Source organism: Melospiza georgiana, chromosome 16 (genome assembly GCF_028018845.1).
Source record: "Melospiza georgiana isolate bMelGeo1 chromosome 16, bMelGeo1.pri, whole genome shotgun sequence".
NCBI lineage: Eukaryota > Metazoa > Chordata > Aves > Passeriformes > Passerellidae > Melospiza > Melospiza georgiana.
The window spans coordinates 2,757,833-2,777,289 of NC_080445.1; the positions used below are offsets into that span (position 1 = coordinate 2,757,833).

At 53.6% G+C, this 19,457-nt stretch overlaps 1 protein-coding gene across 9 annotated transcripts in view; it reads right to left on the reverse strand.

Annotated features, from left to right (window-relative positions):
* Positions 1–19,457, reverse strand: part of MPRIP (myosin phosphatase Rho interacting protein) — a 72,518-nt gene that overhangs the window by 28,783 nt on the left and 24,278 nt on the right. For 5 of the 9 annotated variants that reach the window (XM_058035752.1, XM_058035756.1, XM_058035751.1 and 2 more), the window contains exons 4-9: positions 13,181–13,332; positions 11,139–11,223; positions 7,589–7,799; positions 6,677–7,193; positions 766–907; positions 173–289 (exon numbers count right to left, since the gene is read on the reverse strand). In XM_058035752.1, coding sequence (XP_057891735.1) covers positions 173–289; positions 766–907; positions 6,677–7,193; positions 7,589–7,799; positions 11,139–11,223; positions 13,181–13,332 — 1,224 coding nt within the window. The remainder of the gene's footprint in view (positions 1–172; positions 290–765; positions 908–6,676; positions 7,194–7,588; positions 7,800–11,138; positions 11,224–13,180; positions 13,333–19,457) is intronic. The other 4 variants (XM_058035758.1, XM_058035757.1, XM_058035759.1 and 1 more) reach the window with 2 other exon arrangements.

Consider the following 19,457-nt stretch of genomic DNA (forward strand, 5'->3'; position numbering starts at 1 on the left):
ACTTTCTGCATTGGTCACACCTGATTCAGGTCCCTGAACCTGCTCCAAGTCTGAGTGCATCCCATATCCCATGTGAGGAAAGCAGCAACAGTCCAACAGTTTCTGTGGGACCTGCTGGGAAGGGCCTCTCATGTCCTTCCCCAGGGCAGGGGACACCCCCCTGGTGGCTCACCGTCATTGAGGACTCCGTGGACCTTCTGTCCAGTGACTTTGCCCTGCGGTGTGGGGACAGAGGTGACGCAGACACGTCCAGGATGGAGCCCACAGCTGCTCCCTCACAAGTGAAGTCCTGTGTGAACAGCATTAGCCCAGATCAGTGCAGGAACTAGGACAGAGTCCTGCTCTCTTGGCTCATGGCATAAAAATCTGCTTTATTTAAGGGGCATCTCAGGCTCAGAACAAGTGTCATTTCCTTAGCAATACATTTTTTGTCCTTTCAGGCATTAATTTGTTCTCATTATACCCAAGCAAATCTGGGACTCTCAAACATGTTTCTTTTGTTACTTCACCCTATCCTGATGTATCCTGCCACGCCAGATCTAAGTTTCCCTTTGTATTATGAAGAAAGAAGAGACAGCCTGATTTTCCACTCCAATCTCCCTGGGCCAAGGGAGCAGAGCAGGAAAATTCGCCCACACTGAGCACACACAGCAGTTCTGCAGGACTCCAAATCCACATCCAGGGACAAACCCTGAGCTAAACCCTCTATCCTGGCTGCAGGACTCCAGGTTTCATGTTTCAGGATTGCCTGGCTGAGGATCTTACCCGTTTCCTTGGGAAAACCCTCTTCTCACTCCTGCCCTGCCGCGTCTCGCTGGACAGGGCGGCGCCTCCCGGCGCGCTCGTCTCCATGTGCTCTGCATTCTCAATATCCAGTGCCTCGAATTTCTCAATCACCTGGGATCTCCTGCAAAACAGGGACAAAAGGGAAACCAGAGATGCTTTAAACACAAGAGCAGCAACTGGGTGGAGCTGTACAACCCCACAAGTTAAAGGCGGCAGAATTGCTCGACCCAGAGTTCATGCACACCTGGATTGTGGTCCCTGTTTCTCTGTGAGCTCTGACATGGCCAAATCCAGAGTAAAACCCTGATCTGACATCATTTTACCCACAAAGTATGGGAAAACCTCACTTTATTCAGCTCTGCACCTAGCAGCTCCTTCAGCAACTAGAAACCCCTCACACAATTTTTATCTGTGACTTTTACAGCCTCTTGGAAGTAGGGGTTATGGAGCAGCTTTGGCTTAAGCTTTGCCTCTACTATCTAGCACTGGGGTTCTCAGTTGCACCCCAGACCCCTGACATGTCACACCAAGCAGAGGTAATGGGTGGCTCTGGGTCCCCTAGTGTGTTCACTGCAACAGGAACCCTCTGAAAACTGAACCCCACATGGGGAACAACCACAGGATTGCATGGAGCAAGGGGTGTCCACGGTTCTGGCTCACAGGATGGATGCATCTGCTGAAAGGGCCTGAGGAGATGAGGAGCACCCTGTACCATGGAAGGGCACTCCCTGCAGAACCTGGGGCCTTTCCCTCCTCTTAATTGGGCTGAAAATCCAGTCTGGACATCAGGGGGCATGACCTGGGCTCTCAAACACTGGCTTGGTGGCCCATGGCACTTGTGTCTCTGAGGATGGAGAACTATGAAGAAATGTGGATGGAGCAGGAGCCAACCCTGGACCAAACCCAAACGGGATTCTCTTAAGGAAAGCAAACAGGCGGAATCAGAAGTGCTGTTTCAGCATGAAAAGCTGCTTGCTGACCCACAGGAGAGGAATTTCCAAAGAACCTGCTCGTGTCTAAGTTTGCAGGAAAGTGTCAGCCTCAGGTCTTCAATCACAAACTGGGAATATAAAGCAATAACCCACCACCAGCACATGGCAGCTGTGCTTCAAGCTGTGAGGCTTAAAGTTCCATTTCAAAGCTCCCCAAAAAACTCTCTCCGGGTGGCTTCTTGACACAAAATTTGGACCCACATGTGCCACATCTAAACTTGGAGCTGCTTGCTCTGTGTGAGCCTCTGATGTGCATGAAAATCACAATGGCAACCACACGAGGGATAACAAGTTATCCAAAATAAAAACATTTTTAACACTTTCCACAAAGAGGAACAGCAGGTTAAGGGTTCAAATACCATGAGATGTTCAGTTTTCAACCAATATTTGCACCAAATTCTATAAATGAGACAACGAGTCTGAGCACATCCCATCCCATGGAGGGCTGGGGCCCCCCACTGCTGCTCAGAGCCAGGCTGCCAGGACACAACCAAAAAGGAAGGGACAAAATTGGTGGGGAAGACGTTGCTTTGTAAATTTAAAGATCTTTGATGGTTTTAGGGGACATCTGTTCAGCCCCTGCTGCCTCCCAGTTTGCAATCCCAGGCTCGAGCAGAGCTCCCGATTTCCCTGGGATGCTCTGCTCATGAGAAGCCTGACACAGGCCAGGCTGTGGAGCATAAATCCATGTTCTGTGTTCACTGACACACAGGGAACTGTTTTGGAGTCACATTCTTTCAACCCTTTTTATACTGGCCCAGCCTTCTCTGAGTCTCAGTTCGGAAGGGAGGAAAAAGTCCATGAATTAACATTGTCTGTGCCCTATTAGGTGAAGGTCTGAAGAAAAACAAATCAAGAGGAAAAAAAAAAAAGAACAAAAACCCAACCAAAAAAAAAAAAAAAAAAAACCATAAAAACAAAATCAAAAGCAGGTTGATTTCTCATGAAAGGGGCTGCACCACCAGGTTGTTCTACGGCTTGAGATTGAGATGAGATGGTAGCGAAGCAGGCGAAGTAAAGGTGGACACGTCACACAGCAACACAGCAGGAGAAGGTGGAGAGCAACAAGACCTGGAAGAAAACAAGGCTGGAAAATGAATGAACAGAAGAGGAAATTATATATATCTGCATCTACATATAAAACAAAATCAAAATCATTCCAGTCATTCATCATTGAAAAAAAGGAGGAGAAAAATAAATCACTGCAACCAGATCACAGCCCCAAGGGTTAATATCATCCAGATTACAGGAAAGATTTTTATTTTTTTTTTCCCATTAGATCAACATTTCAGAGAGGTTACTGCCAGAGATCCTGGAGGGATGGGGAAGGAAGGGCTCTCCTCCCCTCCCCACTTGTTGGATTGAGCTGCTCCCCCTGCACAGCAGCTCTGGGTGGACAAAACAAGGCTGGGACAGGTATGAAGAAGCTTTTTAAAAGCTGCAGTGCCATTTAGTGCTTTTCAACTACAAAAGCTCATCCCAAGGAATGCCTTGGCCATGCAGGCTGTTAATCTTTTCCAGGCCACTAAACCCAGGCTGCAGATCTCAGCTGTTAGTGGAGGGGGTGTGCAGTGGGAAGGAAAGCTCAAAAGACCAGGAGGAGCTGTCATTAAAGTGATTTTCTTTGACTGGAAGAAAGACCTTTATTTTTATTGGATTCATTCATTATTTAGCGTCAAGAAAAATAGAGAGTGTCAGGAAAAGGAAGAGGCATTTCCCAAAAGGTCCACCAGAATGATGAGGATAGTTTTACAAGATAAAAAAACTGTATTTGGGAAAGCAGGAGCTCCACTGTATAGGGAGAAGCAGAATTCAGAGCAGAGCTTTACACCTCAAGAAACTCCAGAGAAGGAATTTGAGCGAGAAAGGTCATTTAAGCAATTTCAGGCAATTCTGCTATTAATTGATGCTAGAAATACACCTCAGCCCCTGACCACATTCCTACAGCAGATGTGGCTGACACCACAGTGAACTCTTGCCAGTGTGAGAAGAACATCAGGTGAACTGGGAAAGCTGTGGTTTTACAGGCTGCACCCCTGGAATTGTGCACAACACCCCAAGTTTGTCAAACAGAAATCCTGAGATGTGCAGGAATTTATCCCTGCAGCTGCAGAGTCCCTCTGGGATATGGGGACTGCTGCCTAAGGACATCCCTGCAGCTCTTTTTGTGTGCAGCACCTCCAGATTCACCCATGGGGTTTCCAAAGGGCTGCCCCTGCCCTTCTCCCCTAGGGATGGGTCTGAGAGGGGAGACTGGAGATGGCTCCACCTCTCTGGCCTCAATCCCTGTCCCCCAGCCCAGTGTGACATCCTGGTGGGTGCTGCAGCCCTGTCCTGCCACGTGCCAGCAGAGGGAACTCGCACTCTGCTGCTCTGCCAAAATCGTGGAGATTATCTCCTGTTTCCTGATTCTGAGTGGCTGCAAGCTCAGATGTCTGCATGGAGGCACAGTCAGGTATAAATGGTCAGCACAGAAAATTCCTGGCCTTAAATCATGTAATATTTCTTGTGATAAGGAAGCAGGATGACAAGCCTTGACAAATGTTTTTATCTGGAGCAAAGCCTGCAGGTGTGGCACTCAGGATGCAACAGTGGGTACCTGAAATAATTATTTTCCATCCACAGCTCTGACATTTGCACTGATTTACACACCAAAAAAAAAAAAAGGGAGGAAGAGCTGAAAATACCAACAGAATCTGAGTGAGTTCATTTGGCTGCACTGAAAGGCAGATCTGCACAATGCCTGGCTGGTGCCTGTGGGGTTGGCATGGGACAAGTGTGCCCAGACATGTTAGTGGGTTACTGAGAAGGATCATTACAAATGGTGTTAAACCAGGGGGAAAAGCCAACCCCACAGCATGGAAATGAGTTATTGTATCTGCCCAGCCTCAAACAGCACAGTCTGAGCTCAGAGGAGAAAAATGAGAGGGACACAGAGACTAAGTAAACTCGAGTTAAAAAGCAGCCAAGTCAAGCTGAGCAGGGTGCTGGGGAATGTTAATTCTCTGGTGCAACACTGGACAGTGTCTGTGTGCCCTGTTGAGTCCACTGAGCTCCAACACGGCTGTCCCAGCTCCAGGACACAGGGCCTCTCCACCCACACCACCTGCACGGCAATTCCCAGGTTACCAGAGGAGAGAACAAACGTGCCCATCCCTGAACACCCACTGAGCCATCCCTGCTCATGGCACATTCCTCCAGCACCAAGGGCTGTGATCCACAGCCAAACCCACTGGCAGGTGGGGACCCCTCCCCTTTCTCTCTGCCATCACCCCCCTCCCAAAAGCTGGACCAGGTTCAGCCCTGTGGGCAGCAAGACCCCAGTGCCTGGTGCAGCTCCTGCTCCTCTCCCTGCACCCCTTCTGCTCTGATAAAAGCCCTGGGCTGATGCAGGGGAATTGCTGCCAATACTGATAAAGCAAAAATACTGTTAACAGCCAGGCTGGGAAAAACAGAGTTTCCCTGGGAAAAGGCACCCACCAACAGGCAGTGAGTGGGGCTAACATTAAAAAAGGACAGACTCTGGCAGCAATGTCCTCTCCCAGGCCCTGTTATCTGTTATAATTCTGCTCCCCAGTTCCATGCAGGATGACCCCAGTGCTGCAGGACACCCAGGGCAAGGGACTGCTGGCACTGGAGGAATGCCCTGCTCTGTCAGGCTGGGGACAGGCACTGGCCAGGGCATCCTGTGCAAGCAAAGGCAGCAGGGACATAATGTCACAGGCAGCACCAACTCAGCCTGATAACCAGAGCCAGGACGGCCAAGGTGGTATCCTACTCCTCCATCCTGGGAAAAAGCCAATTCCCAAGGCAGACAAAGCCAAACCCAAGCTTTCCTCATTTATACCCAGTCCAGCACTCCCTGCACACACTCTGGGCCAGGTTTGGGATCCTCCTGCCGACTGATGGCACCAGCACAAGGCTGTGCTGCACATCCCAGAGCTGCTCCCAGCTCTCCCAGTCAGTCTGGAAAACAATCCTTTAGGGGCTGGGAAGGAGCAGAGGAGAAGCTCCTACTGCAACTGTGCGAGAGAGAACATGCCCGGAGGAGAAGCAGGGCAGGAAAATCAGACTGGCAGGCAGCCCTCTCGCCCAGGGCCTGTCTCCCAGTTTGCTCCACTGCCCTCACTGCACAAATGTGACTCTCCCAGGGCGAGTGGAGCCCATCCTCGGCCTCGCCCAGAGGGCACCCGGCGTGCGCTGCGTTCGCCCTCCCCATCCTCCTCCACACTAAGCTGTTTTGCAGCCTGCTGAGCCCTGCCTTGGCACTGCACCCACCTCTCCCTCCCCTCCCAGATTAATGCTGTGACATTTTGAAACCTCTCTCAGCTCATTAGGCAGTTGCGTAAGGCACCTGGCACTAACGCCACGAGGAGAGCTAACCTAATTATTGGTGCTGGCTGCCAGCGTGTGCCACCAGGGTGGGCATCCAACACCACCCAACACCACCCAACACCAGGGCAGCTTTACATTAAATACTAGCAAGAAATTCTTCCCTGCGAGGGTGGGAGGCACTGGCACAGGTGGCCCAGTGAAGCTCTGGCTGCCCCATCTCTGGAGGTGTCCAAGGCCAGGTTGGGTGGGGCTTGGAGCAACCTGGGATAGTGGAAGATGTCCCTGCCTATGGCAGAGGATGGAACTGGATGAACTTTAAGGTCCTTTCCAACCCAAATCATTCTATATCCCCAGAGCAGCCAGGCAGGGTGACACCTGCCCACTACCACTATTAAAGACATCCCACCACCTGCCCAGCAAGGATGAGCACCCTTAAACCCAGGAGCACTGAAAAACAAAGAAGCTCTACCCAGCAAATTCCACCTGCTCCATCCGGGCTGCGCTGGGAACGCAACCTCAGTGCTGCTGGAAGCATGCAAGGAGATGAGCCACTCATCCCTTACCTTCTCTCATTCCCAAAGAGCCGGGCCACTTCTTCTCTGCCAGGGCTACGAGCGCGGGTTCTCCGCTCTAGCCGCTTCCTCTCCACCTGGAAGGCCTCACGATTACTGATCCTAATGGCCTTGGGAACGTCGGCCAGGGTGGTGTACTGCCGGCTGGCTTTAAAAGAAAGGGGCCGCCCCGATTTCTCAGCTCCCCTTCCCACATCTCTGCTGTTGGAGTCCTTGTGCATGGGGCAACTGCTCTTCGAGTCCAAGGAGTTCAGAGAGAAGCTGTGAGTCATTCGGTCGCCTGATCGGATACCTGGGGAAGGAAAGGGCTGGGCATGCTCCTGTGAGGGCGATTTGGGATAACTGTACCTGTTGTTCGGGGTGCTGGGGCTGGGTGGGCTTGGTGGGGGTGGCAGTTGCTGCTCTTCCAGCTTCGAGTCTTGTTTGGTCTTCTCCAAGGAGAAGTACCCGCTCTCGACACGCGTCTTCCGCCCGCAGTCTATCCGGTCCCCGTTCATGGAGCTCTCCTCTAAGGGACAGAGAAGTCACCACGCTTGGTTTCGAGTCCAAGTTCTGCTTTTAAGAAAGAAATACCCTGATTCCACCCAGGACAGGGGCAGGTGTGAGAGCAAAGCTGGTCTGGGTACCAGCCCCATGTAGTGCTACCTCCTGCACCCTTGGCTTTTCCACCCTGAGCAGCCCTCACGCCCATGGACATGGTGGGATAGTCTGCAGGGAACTGGGGATGCTGATCCAACCCTTGGGCTAGGTTTGTACAGGTGAAAGATCTGAACTTTCAAACCAAGAAATGGGTAGCTGTAGTCACAGCTCTGCATCCATTTCCATCTCTGTCCTTGCCAGTCTGGTTTAAGCACAGTTCCATGGTGCAAGGCAATGGACACCTCATCCACCCCCATCTCTCACCTTCCTTGCTGTCCAGCACAGGGTCCTTCATGGAGCTGGCAGCCCCAGCCTGGCCTTGCATGGGGCTCTGGGCTGGGCCAATGCCACTGCCCCCATCTGCTTGGTCTTTGCCCCTCATTTCTTCCTGCCAGAGCGTGGACTTGGTGGCAGGGACCTTCTCAGCGCTGGGAATGTTGCTGCTGGTCACAGCCATCTTAGCAGGACCAGGCTCCTAAAAAAAAACCAGTTGACACAGGAGTTAGAGAGTTTGCCCCAGCTCCACACTCAGGATCCCCAAGAGCTTGGCCCCAAGGTGTGAGCTCCACATAGCTTGGGTGCTGCCCATGACATGTCACAGCAGGACAGGGATGGGACAGTGGCATGTGTCACTGTTTACACCTTTCAAAACACTCCCCATCATGTTCAGTGCTTCTCTGCTAACAAGGAGCTCTGGAGCCCATCAGATGATGGATGATGCCCCTTTGGTGGCCACAGCCCGGCCGGCCCAGGTTCAGAATGTGACCCAGAAGAGGCAGCAGCTTTCCCAACTCCTTCCTTGGCTTTGTTCATTAGCAGATGTTTTGCTGTTGTCATATTAAACTTCTGCATTCACAGATTATTTTTCTTAAAGCCACCCATAAATCAGTGACAATTAACTCCCCTTTGGATTGTGGGAAGTTTTCCAGCTGCTTGTTCCCTTTCCATGGAGCAGGGGGGAACACAGGAGTGCACAAACAGACATCTGAAAGCTGGGAACAAGGGCTGCAAAGAGCATCCTTTCCATCCCCTCCTCCCACATCAGGTGGGTCTTAGCCCTGCACCTCCATTGGCATTTGCAGGGCTGTGCCAGAGCCACCAGGGATCTCCCAGGGAGTGTGTCCTGGCTCCACACACAGCCATGACAAGCAGCAAATGACCTCAATTTGAAAAAAAAATCCCCTTGGGAAATTTCACACCAAAGGAATGCAGTGCTGGAGGTAAATGATCCAGAGTTCAGGGGCATCCTGCTCAGGCAGAGGATCAGGCCAATCTCCAAGGTCCCTTACACTCTCCTTCATTGATCCAAGCCCAAAGCTCAGGATATATATCTTTATATATCTCTTACACACACCCCCACGTAATTATTTGTAGATATGTATTTAATTAGGAAGAGATGTGGGCCAAAAAGAAGTCTGTGAGGGAGCAGAGACATTAACTCTCTCCTGCTCAGGAGTATGAACAACTCTAAGAGACAGAATGCACCAAAATCAGCAAAACCAGCCTCTGGTTGCATGAGATGTGTCTGGGCACGCTCTGCTTACCTGAGCCTGCCACACCCCTGTGCAAACCCAGGGCAGAGCCTCAAATCCCACATTTCAGCCCCAAACCCTGCCTCAGGTTCCCATGGGCAGCAGGCAGGCACAGGCATTCCAGTCTCTCCCAGTGCTGGAGCACAGCTAAAGCTGCAAGAGAATCCTGCCCTTTTCCCCCTAAAACTGCAACCTGCTTGCAAAGCAAAGTGAAAACACCTGAAACTCCCTGTCCAAAAATCTGCAGCAGGAGTGGTATTCTGTGCATTGCTCCCACCCTGGTGATTTTGCAGAGGGATGATGCAAAATGATGGGGAGTTGAAAATGACCTTGATGCTCCAAGAGGATCAAGGTCTGCTGTACCACACACAACCAAAAGCTATGGAGAGTGAGAAAAAGCAAGAATATAAAATTATTTTTTTATATCACAAAGATGCCCACCCCTCCCTAAGGAGCTCTAAGACATGATCTACTGCCTGATTAGTGTGTGGCCATCTTTAGGAAGAATGCAAGCTTTCTCCACCAGCACATGGAGAGCAAGCTGAACAGCAGCCAACTTAAAGAGAGGCCATTTCACAGAGGAGAATTCAGGGCTGATTTTCTCCTCAGCATCCTCTTTCCTTCCCTGGACCAGCCACCTGCATCAGCAGGATGTGGGAGACAGAGGAAAGATGCTGCTTCTGCCTTTGCAGGTTGCTCCTGACACAGCACAGCATCCATCAGCAGCAGCTCCCACATGGAGGTTGGCTTTGCAAAGTGAATTTGAGCCTTTTTCCAGCACCATGGGGATGGAAGCCATGGGATGGAGAGAGTGCAAGGAGGGTAGCACGCAAAACAGGGTGGTCTGTGCCAAGACAAGAGGGCAGTGTGCCACCAGGGTCCCTGGTCCCCATCCCCAAGCACCTGGGGAGCCCATCTGCCCACGGGGAGCCGCCATCCTTCCCACAGCCACTTCCCTTATTTGGCGCTCAGGAGCTCAGATCCTGTACGGTTTCCAAGAAGTTGCCATGGTGATGAAATGTAACCCAGAATGATGTTTTTCTGGCTCTGCGCCTCTTGTCGTCTCCACCCCGTCCCCCTGCTGAAGCCAGCCTGGGTTTAGTGCTGCACCCTGGCCAGGGTGAGCATCCCTGCCCTGCTGCATCCACTCCCTGGGGTGCCCCAAATGCAACAGTCCATTTCTTAGGAATTGAGGATTGACAACTCAGAACATGAAGGGAGGAGGCATTTTCCCTAGAGCATCACCAGAGCCAGCACTTATGGGGTTGTTCAGGCTGTGAGGACCCCAGACCTTGGCAAGGGGTGGCTCAGACTTACAGCTTGGTGTTCAAAAAAGGATCATCCCCCCACTAACATTTTTCCCATTGCCCAGAACATCTTTATCCAGTGGAGTGATGAAAACTTATTCAAACAAACACTGTACAAAACCCATCCATGGCCCAGTTTGCACCAGGGCCATCCTTGGAACCTCATCAAAGAGGACATGAAAACCAAGGCTCAGGGGAGCCCTGACCAAGGAAGGCTCAGGGGAGCCCTGATGCTGGTTTTGGTCCCCAGCAAGGCTGGAGGAGCCCTCCCTGTGGTGGGACACACAGGCAGAGGTCAGGCGGCCTCAGGGACACGGCTGTTCTCAGCCCTGGAGAGGGATGAGGGTGGCCCGGGGGTCACGTTCCCCATCTGTGGGACTGTCCCCCATTCCAGCCACGTGGGAGCCAGGCAGGAACGAGTGAGTCAGAGCCGGCCCCACTTTTTACCATTTATAGTCAAAGTGAGCACGAAGCCACTGGCGGGTCCCTGGAGAGCCCAGCTCTGGCCCCCGGAGCTCCCAGCCTGGCCCTGGCCTTTCGTATTTTCCTTTCATTCCCATTATCTCTGGGGTCATCTCTAAGGGAGTAACTGGAGCCCGATGGAATTTCATCCTGTTTCTGAGGAAAAGGCCCACGAACAGCACCTCTCCCTGGTCCCCCTTGGGGACCATGTGGCTTTGTGGTCACTCCCAGGATTGTGTGCAGGGGTGGCACCACAAAGCAGCACACAGGGGGCAGAACGTGGCCCCAAAGCAGCCAGGAAAGCAGGAGTGTGTGAGCCTGGAAGTGATGACCAGGAATTAATTCACACCAATCTGCTGTCCTGGCTTGCCCCAACTCTCACACAGGCAGCATCAGAGGGCTGGTGATCCTGATGGCTTGGGGGGATCTACCCCAGGACCAGAGCAAGGCCACAGCCCTGAGAGTGAGGCAAGGGACTGGGTGACAGTGTGTGTGTGTGTGTCCCTGGGTTACCTGGGGAGTTGGGGGCTCTACCTTCCTCTTCTTCTTCTGATTCTGCTTGTTTGTCCTGGGATAGACAATCAGCATCTCCAGCCACCTGCAGGCAGAGAAGCAGAAGGTGAAGTCTGTGCCACAGGGACAGGACTGATGCTGACCTGGTCAGGGTCAGCTTGCTGAACAATACCCAGAAACCATCCCAACCAGCTCCTGGGGGATAAATAAGGCAGGAGAAGAGGGATGACCCCCAGGGTGCTTTGGCTCTATACAAAAGTGAGGCCACAGCCAAGGCTGACATGGGGCAGGGATTCAAGGATCCTGAAAGACAGTGGAGAGGGACAGAGCCTCCAGCAGGACCGTCCCCTTGAGCCATGCCAACACCCGCACGCTGCAGACAGAGCGCTTTTGTCCAAGGAAGAGCAGCATGAACTCGGCATTGAGGAGTCCTGTGTCCTCCCACCGTGGCCTGACAACCTGCCCCCGCATCTCTGAGAGCTCCACGGGGATCCCTGCACCACTGGGAAACATTCCCACCCCAAATGTCCCTGCTCCCCTTTCCTTCTCCCCCTGCTTTGCACACTGCTGCTGTAAAGTGTTCGGAGATGACAACATCAAGTGGGGTTTGGTGAAGCAATGAACGCCAGAAGCACAGAATGAACGTGAAACCAATTCTCCCCCAGCCAGGGAAATCTTCCTGTCGTGCTGCAACTGCAAACAAAACCAGCCTGGCTCAGCCCCAGAGTGGGACTGCTGGGGGATGATTAATGCCTGCAGTCAGGAGCAAAAGCACTGCTTCAAAACCCATTGCTGGGCTGATGAGCAATAAATCAGCCCCACCTCACTCCGCAATGCCTCTCCCTCCCACGGCAGGCAGGACCAGCAACAAAGGCTGAGCTGGGAACCAGAGCGTGGGGAGAGGGTGGAGAGAGCAGGCCATGGGGCTGGCCATGGTTTGGGGCAGTCAGTGCTCCTGCAGGGAGGAGAGGAGCTCACTCCCCTGGGCTGTGATTCCCACATGGCTCTGCATCCCAGCTCCACAGCCACTGCAGCACGTCGCTGTGAATGGAGCTGCGGGGATAGGTTTGCCAACCCAAGGCTCACCTGTGCTCTCTTGTCTCAGTAGGCAGGGAAATTTCAATGCATGAAAATACTCATCTGGTCAAAATCACAAGTTCTTGGTAGAAAGATGTCTATTTCAACAAGTATTTACAGAATGAGGGGAGTCTCGACCGAAGATAAGGCTCGGAAATAGAAATCTCAGCAGAAAGTGCTGACTCTGCTGCCAGGGCTGGGGGAGGCAGGAGATGCTGTGCCCTGGGAACAGTGGGAAAGAGCAAGTGTTCATCCCTTCACCTTCCTGCTGGAGTTTCAAATGTCAGATTTTGAGAGGGAGGCACTGAGCTCCAGGCACTCCATGTGGGAAAGGCTCTCAGGTGAGCAGCAGCACAGCCCCACTCTGTCACTGTGTGCTGGCAGCTCGGCTCTCCAGGGCTCTGCACCTTCACCAGCACCAGCTTCAACCCCAGCTGGCATGTGAGGGATGGAAGAGGATGTTTCTAGGTCACCACTCAACACCTGGAGTTGGGAATTTTACCCTGATTTGCTCGCTTTAATGGTCTAATCTTCAGTGTCACTGAGCCACTGCATTCCTGTGACATTTTAACCATCCTTGGAGGTGAGATGATTCCCTGGGACCAGGGAGGTGGGGAGCATCCACCCCAGGATTCCACATCTGCCCAGGATGAGGATGGATGGATGGATGGATGGATGGATGGATGGATGGATGGATGGATGGATGGATGGATGAGGGATGGATGAAGACCAGAGAGTGGATGGTACTCAGGGTCAGACATGCCAGCCCCAGAATTATGGGACATGTGCCAGTGGGCTTGGTGCCTAAAATGGGATGGGATGGGATCCCTAAAAGCACTGTGGGGTTACCCCAGCACCCAGGATCAGTCTGGGTATGCACAGCCATAGGTCCTACCCACCTTCCTCTTCCTCCTGGCTAATGGAAGAGCCTGAGTGGCTGAGCCCCAGCCCTGATCATCACTCACCCACTGATGATCTCCTTGTTCTCAGCTCGGATGAAATGCTCCTTCTCCGGGGTCAGAATGCACAGGGAGAACTTCTGCCCTGTCCTGCCCTCCCCATCCACCACGTCCGTGCACTGGTTCATGTTGATGGTGCCCTGGGGGAGGGTGGTTGGCTGCAAGGGAAAGGAGAAAGGAGCAACTTTAAGGAGAGAAGAGCAGAGGAGTGCAGAGCTGAGCCCTAAAAGCTCTCCTGGAGCACACCAGGATCCTACACACCAAGGTGATTTGCCCACACATAACCAGATCCATCTGTGTGCCATGCACAGCAAAGCTCTGTGCCACACACCTGGGGACACAGACCAACCAGTACAACTCCTGCCACACCAGCATGGTCCACTGCTGCCACTGAAGTGCTTCTCCTATGCCAAACATGCCGGGAAGGATGGCTGCCCTGTTGTGGCACCTGGGCACTGAGGAAGGGCACCAAGCGGCCAGCTTTGCTCTGCAGCTGCAATCCATCTGGGCTGGTAGGGTGGCACCTGGGGACAGGGATGGCAAAGCAGCAAGGTCCCACTGTCCTCAGCACAGGATGGCTCAGGGATAAACACACAGACACAAGCACCAGGTTTTTTCATTAAAATTCTAAGAAAACCACAGAGGGACTGCTGCATGGAAGGGACCTTGCTTGGTGGGTTTTCTGCACAGTGTCACCTCTCAGCCCCACAGCTCCAAGGAGACCTGGTGAAGTGGGACAGGTGGTGGCCCCTGTGGCCCAAGAGGACACTGAGGGACATGCAGAGGGGTGTCAGCACTGACAAGAGCTGACAGGTCCATCTGGAGCAGCGCTGGCTCATCCGATTACAGCGTACCCACCCGTCCCCAGTGCCTGCAGCCCTCCCCCCTGAGCCATTCCATGTCCCCAGGCTGCCTGTCCCCACCAGGCTCGGTGACACTGGGGTCCTTCTAGCACCCCAGGGCAAACCTGCACCTGGGACATAAACGGTGAGGGAGAGACCCCTCTGAGCTGCCAACAGCACCAAAGGGGGACCTAAAGCAGCCTGTGGACACCTCCTCACCCTGCCAAAGCCTCCCTGCGCCCTCCAGATGGCCAGGCCAACAAGGAGACGGATTTCTGGCAGATGCTGTTAAGGTTTTTACCATGGAAACGAGCTCCCCTACCAGCAAAACCCCTCCAAAAGCAGCATGTGCCATGCAAAGAAAGGATGACAGGAGAGAGCTCAATGGCCCCAGCCTACAAACCCAGAAAATCCAGATCAGTCTCCCAGAGCCTCCAGTTTAGCCATCTGTGAGTGGTGGGAAATAACCCCTTTCCCCAGGAAAAAGGTTGTTCCCTGCAGCTGTGTCCCTGGGTGGGAGCATCCTATGACAGCCCAGGGGTGGCACGGAGCCACCAGAGGTGCTCAGCACTGGGTACATAAATGGGACCAGTTGTACATCAGGGACACGAAACCCTCCTCTTTTCCTTGTGGGAATCAGCATCCAGAGACCCCCCAGGATGGAGGGAGGGAGAGCAAAGCCCAGCCCAGACCCCAGCAGGGCGCATGCCCAGCCTCCTGCCCTGCACCACCACGGGTAGTCAGCTCCTAAGAGGATTTTTTTGTCTTAGACGACAAAAATAAAACCCCGCTTTCCGGGAGCTATAAAAACCCAACGGAAAAAACTTTCTCCTGTTCCAAGTGGAGTCCTAGAAAAGTTTTTGTCTTGCTGGCCTCTGGCAGAGCCAAGGCCTCCAGGACTGTAAGGTCCAGGTCCAACCTCCTTCCCCTCCCAGAGCAGTTTTACACCAGGGAATTCAACAAAGACAAGGGGGTGAGGAGGAGGGAGGGAGCCCCACAGGGGGATCTTGGGTTACTCAGTCTCCCTGTAAGGCCCCAGAGGGATTTGGCAGGGAGCTGGCACAGGAGGAGAGGAAGAAGCAGCACCCTGCAAGGCCATGGCAGGGCAGGGTGGCTGCTCCTGCTGCCCACGCCCAGCCCGGACCGAGGAGCCGGACTGGGGGCTGGCCCTGCAAAGTGGTTTTGCCACTCAGCCCTCCCTGTGAAAGGTGAATGCTGGCATCTCGCACAGCCTGACACATGAGTCTCCATCCAGCACTGCACCTCAGAGCCAGGACAGCAGGAAAGAGCTGGGAACAAAGCTGGGAATGACCATTTTCCATCTGCAGCCCCGGGGATGAACCCTCCATCCCACTGCAGCTCCCCTGCACCCCACACCCCTCAGCAGCAGATGAAACCTGACAGACCAGCAGCCTCACTCACTTGGGATGTAAATTCCTTGACACCATTTGTTTCCTTCCTTGGAGGCAGCACAGGCACTTTGAAGTGAAGCAAAATGCAAATGGTGCCTGGTGGAAATGCGTGTGCACACACACAAACTGCACCAAGGAAAAGGGCATGGCTTGGGCCCCTTCTTCACCTCTGAGCCCCTGTTTCTGGGCTGGAGGGTTTCTCAAGGCTGGGGAACCTTGGAGAACGATGAGCAAAGCCAGTCCCTGGCCAGGTGAGGACTGTGTGGCTCCAGCATTGAAAGGGAATAAATAAATAAATGCAGAAGCAGAGAAGTGTTGCATGGCAGAGACACCAAAACAACAGGGCTGTTATTTCCACCAGCCCTTGGAAGAGCAGATGCTTTGATACAAGGCTGAACCCAGCACCAGACCCCAGAGTGGCTTTGTGTCTGGGTGAGGCAGGAGGGGATGCTCAGCCTCAGCTCCTGAACGCTGCCAGTCCCCAGCTGAGGGACAGCCCTGTCCCCAGGTGCTGGCCCTGCCTCTGCCCTCTCCCATTGCTGCTGGGATGGAGCCCCCAGCTACCCCAGAGCTGGATCTGGTGGCTGGGTGTGTCATTTAACTAGGGCTAGGAGTGGAAGCACAGCAGGGTGTACCTCTGTGGAAGCAGAGGACATCATCAAGGCCACCACCACCTCCAGCTCTCCTTGAGGCCACCAGTGCCAGCAGGTGCCTCCAGCCCAGTCGCTGGAGCAGTGCCTGTCCCTCACCAGCACAGGAAAAGGAGCACTCGCGTCACAAGAGCAGCTCCAGCTCTCCAGGCTGCCAGTACCAGCAGGGGAACCAGAGACAAGAAACAATTGTGCTGCTGTTTCCCTCTGGAGTGACAGATCCCTATTGACACACACACGTGCTCACAGTGTCCCTCTCCATAACACACAAAGCCTATAGAGAGCTCTCCTCCTCCTCTTCCTCCTCCTCCTCTCCCTCCCTGGGTGCCCAGGCTGTGAGTCATGCCAGGCTCTCCACATCAACAGCAGCAGCAGCCTCTGGACGAGATGCAGGGGTCTTTGGATGGATGCTCCTGGGATGCAGAGCTCAGCAAGTGCAGCAGCCCCCTCCCTGGGCAGTGGAAAGGAGGGAAAGAAAGAATGGGGACCTCTCAGAAGCTTGCAGGAAGAAATCCCAAGCAGGGCATTGCTGCATCCTCCTGCACAGTGCTGGAGCTTCACAGGTGATGAACTACCAGGTATAGGAGCAGATGCTGTAAATAAAAAGGGTTTATCTGCAAAGTCCCTCATTTCCATAAGGCGTTGCAGGGCTGAGGTAGAAAACCAGGATTATTTTAGGTAGAAAAACAGGATTATTTTGATTTTAAAAATTCTGATTTTTTTCCAAAGACTTTCCCTGTCATTTCTAACACATAGCAGCTCGATACAAACTACAAGAGAGCTTTGCTCAGGAGCTGTACACAGGATGTTTTGGAGCAGGTAACCCCAGGGTCAGGCTCCTGAGGAGGGGCTGTGCCACGGCCTCCATGGGACATGGCCAATGCCCAGCCTGTTGTCCAGGGCTATTACACAACGTGGGTTGATGAAATCTGGAACACAACCTTTAAAGAAAGGCGATGGGGCAGGGGGAGGAGGAAACCAAACAAAAGGGACATTTTACTTTCTGCCAAGAACCAGGAGGGGAAGAGAGAGGAAAGAAAAAAAACACCCCACAACCATTTGTCTATCTTGCATGGCAGGCTGGTTGCCTTGGCACCGGGGCCTGGCTGTCCCAGGGGAGATCACAGCTCTGCTGCCCCACTCTGGGCTCAGGATCTGGCAGCTCTGCCCTGGCTCCCAGCACTGCCCTGGAGCAGCAGCGAGCCTGGGGAAGAGACATCCACGCTGCCTCCATAAATGTGCCTTGACAAATGTTAATTCTGCCAGCTAAAATATTCATGAAGGTGGCTGCCGAGTGCTGCTCACTCACAGCACTCCCCTGTGCTCTGCAAAGGCAGCTCCTGTGTCTGCTAAAAGCTTCCCCCATCCCAGTGCCTGGGCTCAGCTGATCACAGTGCTCCAGGCAGGATGCAAACAGAAGGGAGCAGGACTTTGCTGTCACACTGTCACAGGCACATCAGGGCAACGTGGAGACAACCACGGCTGGGCAAGGGCACAGACAGAGCTGGGACATGCAGCTCCCAGCACCAGCAAGGCACGGGGAGCCTAACCCAGAGCCACATCCACCATTCCCGCCTGGAGGCCGTCAGGACAGCACCAGCTCCTTGAAAAGTTACAGAATTGTAGAAACACCTCCAACCATCAACCCACGGCACTGCCAGGTCCTCCACTAAACCACATCCTCCTAAGCACCACATCTATGGCTTCTTTGACCACTTACAGGGATGGTGACTCTACCACTTCCCTGGGCAGCCTGTTCCTATGCTTGACCACTCTTTCATTACAGAAATTTTTCCTAATATCCAACCTAAAACTCCTCCGGAGCAAATTGAGGCTATTTCCTCTTGTCCTATCAGCTGTTAGAAGACACTGACCCACACTTGGCTGCCACCTTTCAGGGAGTTGCAGAGATCCCTTTTCAGATGTAGAGTCACCCCTTTTCAGCCATGAAAGGCGAGGCATGACCTAAATCCAGCTGGGGATGCAGCTCCCAAATCCCAGCTTGGATGCTCTGTGCACACACACAGGGCTGGCTCAGCCTGCCCTGAGCTGCCCAGGTGCCAGGCTAGCATGGCTGGCACAGCAGCAGGGCTTTAATGAGCCCTTTGGGCTTCCTGCCACCAGGCACGAGGCTCTCGACAGGGCCACAACGGGGCCGGAGCGCTGCAGTGGGCAGATTTATTACACTTATAGATCAGCTGGCAGGCTGAGCATCCTGGATTTATTAAATTAGACAAAGAGGTTGAAAACAACCTCTGAGAGCTCTGCAAAAGGATGGACTGGAGGAGTCACCCATTGAAGGGCAGCAGAAGGTTGTGCTCCCACATCCCCATGGCAGCTATGCTTTCCCTGTGCCATCCTAGAGGAAGGTATCCTTTTCTTGGGCACCTGAGCACACCTTTCTCACCTGCAAACTTCCCTTTCACAGAGAGAGGCACAAGCAGTGCTCTGCAGATGTGACCTGCCAATGTGCCTCTGTACTGGCTACAAACCTGTGCCAGCACAAGAAGGGGATGGGACACTTGCCCTGGCAGGCAGCCAGCACCGCAGAACATCCCCCACATGGATAAATGCCACAAATGCCACTTCCCCCAGCCCAACCACAGACTTCCCCACTGTTGACCCTGGGTTGCTCATCACAGATGCTGACAGCCAGCTCCTGGGATTTGTTTTGCTGAAGGAATTCCCCACAGCCCCAGGTCACCCACCCCAAGGAGCTGGGATGGGTCAGCAAGTGCCACACACACCTGTCCCTGCATGCCAGGCCCTGAAGAGCCCTCCTGAGCCTCCACCAGGACATGAAACAACATTAGCTCCCCTTTTACCAGTGGGATGGAATTTTCTTCCTCGGGGAGCACTTTGAGAAGGGGGTGAAGTGCAGGGGCTGGGCAGGAGAGTTCAGCCAGGGGCCGCTTTTCAGCAGAGTCGGTGTTTATGTGCACAGACAGCGAGTCTAAACACTGAGCGGGGCCGGGAGCTGCTGCAAACTGACTGCGTGCACCCCTGGGCTCCCCTCCCACCCAGTGCCACCTCAGCCAGGCACGGCCAGCACCCACCCCAGGGGTGCCCAGACAGCAGGTTTGGGGCCACACATCCCGTTTGCAGCCCCATCCCCACGGGCACCCATCCTGCGAGCGGGCGCTGGAGCGGAGCGAGCCCGGCCCGGGCTGTGCGGAGGCTGGAGCCGGCTCCTCTTGGCCTTATAAGGCTATTTTCGCACTGCTCTTGCAGCTCCCAGCTGCTCCCCACTCCAAAGCAGGGTCGGAGTTGGCAGCCAGAGCCTAGCCTGCCTCTTTCCTGTTAACCTCTTTCCTGCTGAACAGTCTCTGAGGGGTCTGTGCATGGTGGGAACAGCCGTGTCCAGTCCTGGCACAACCAG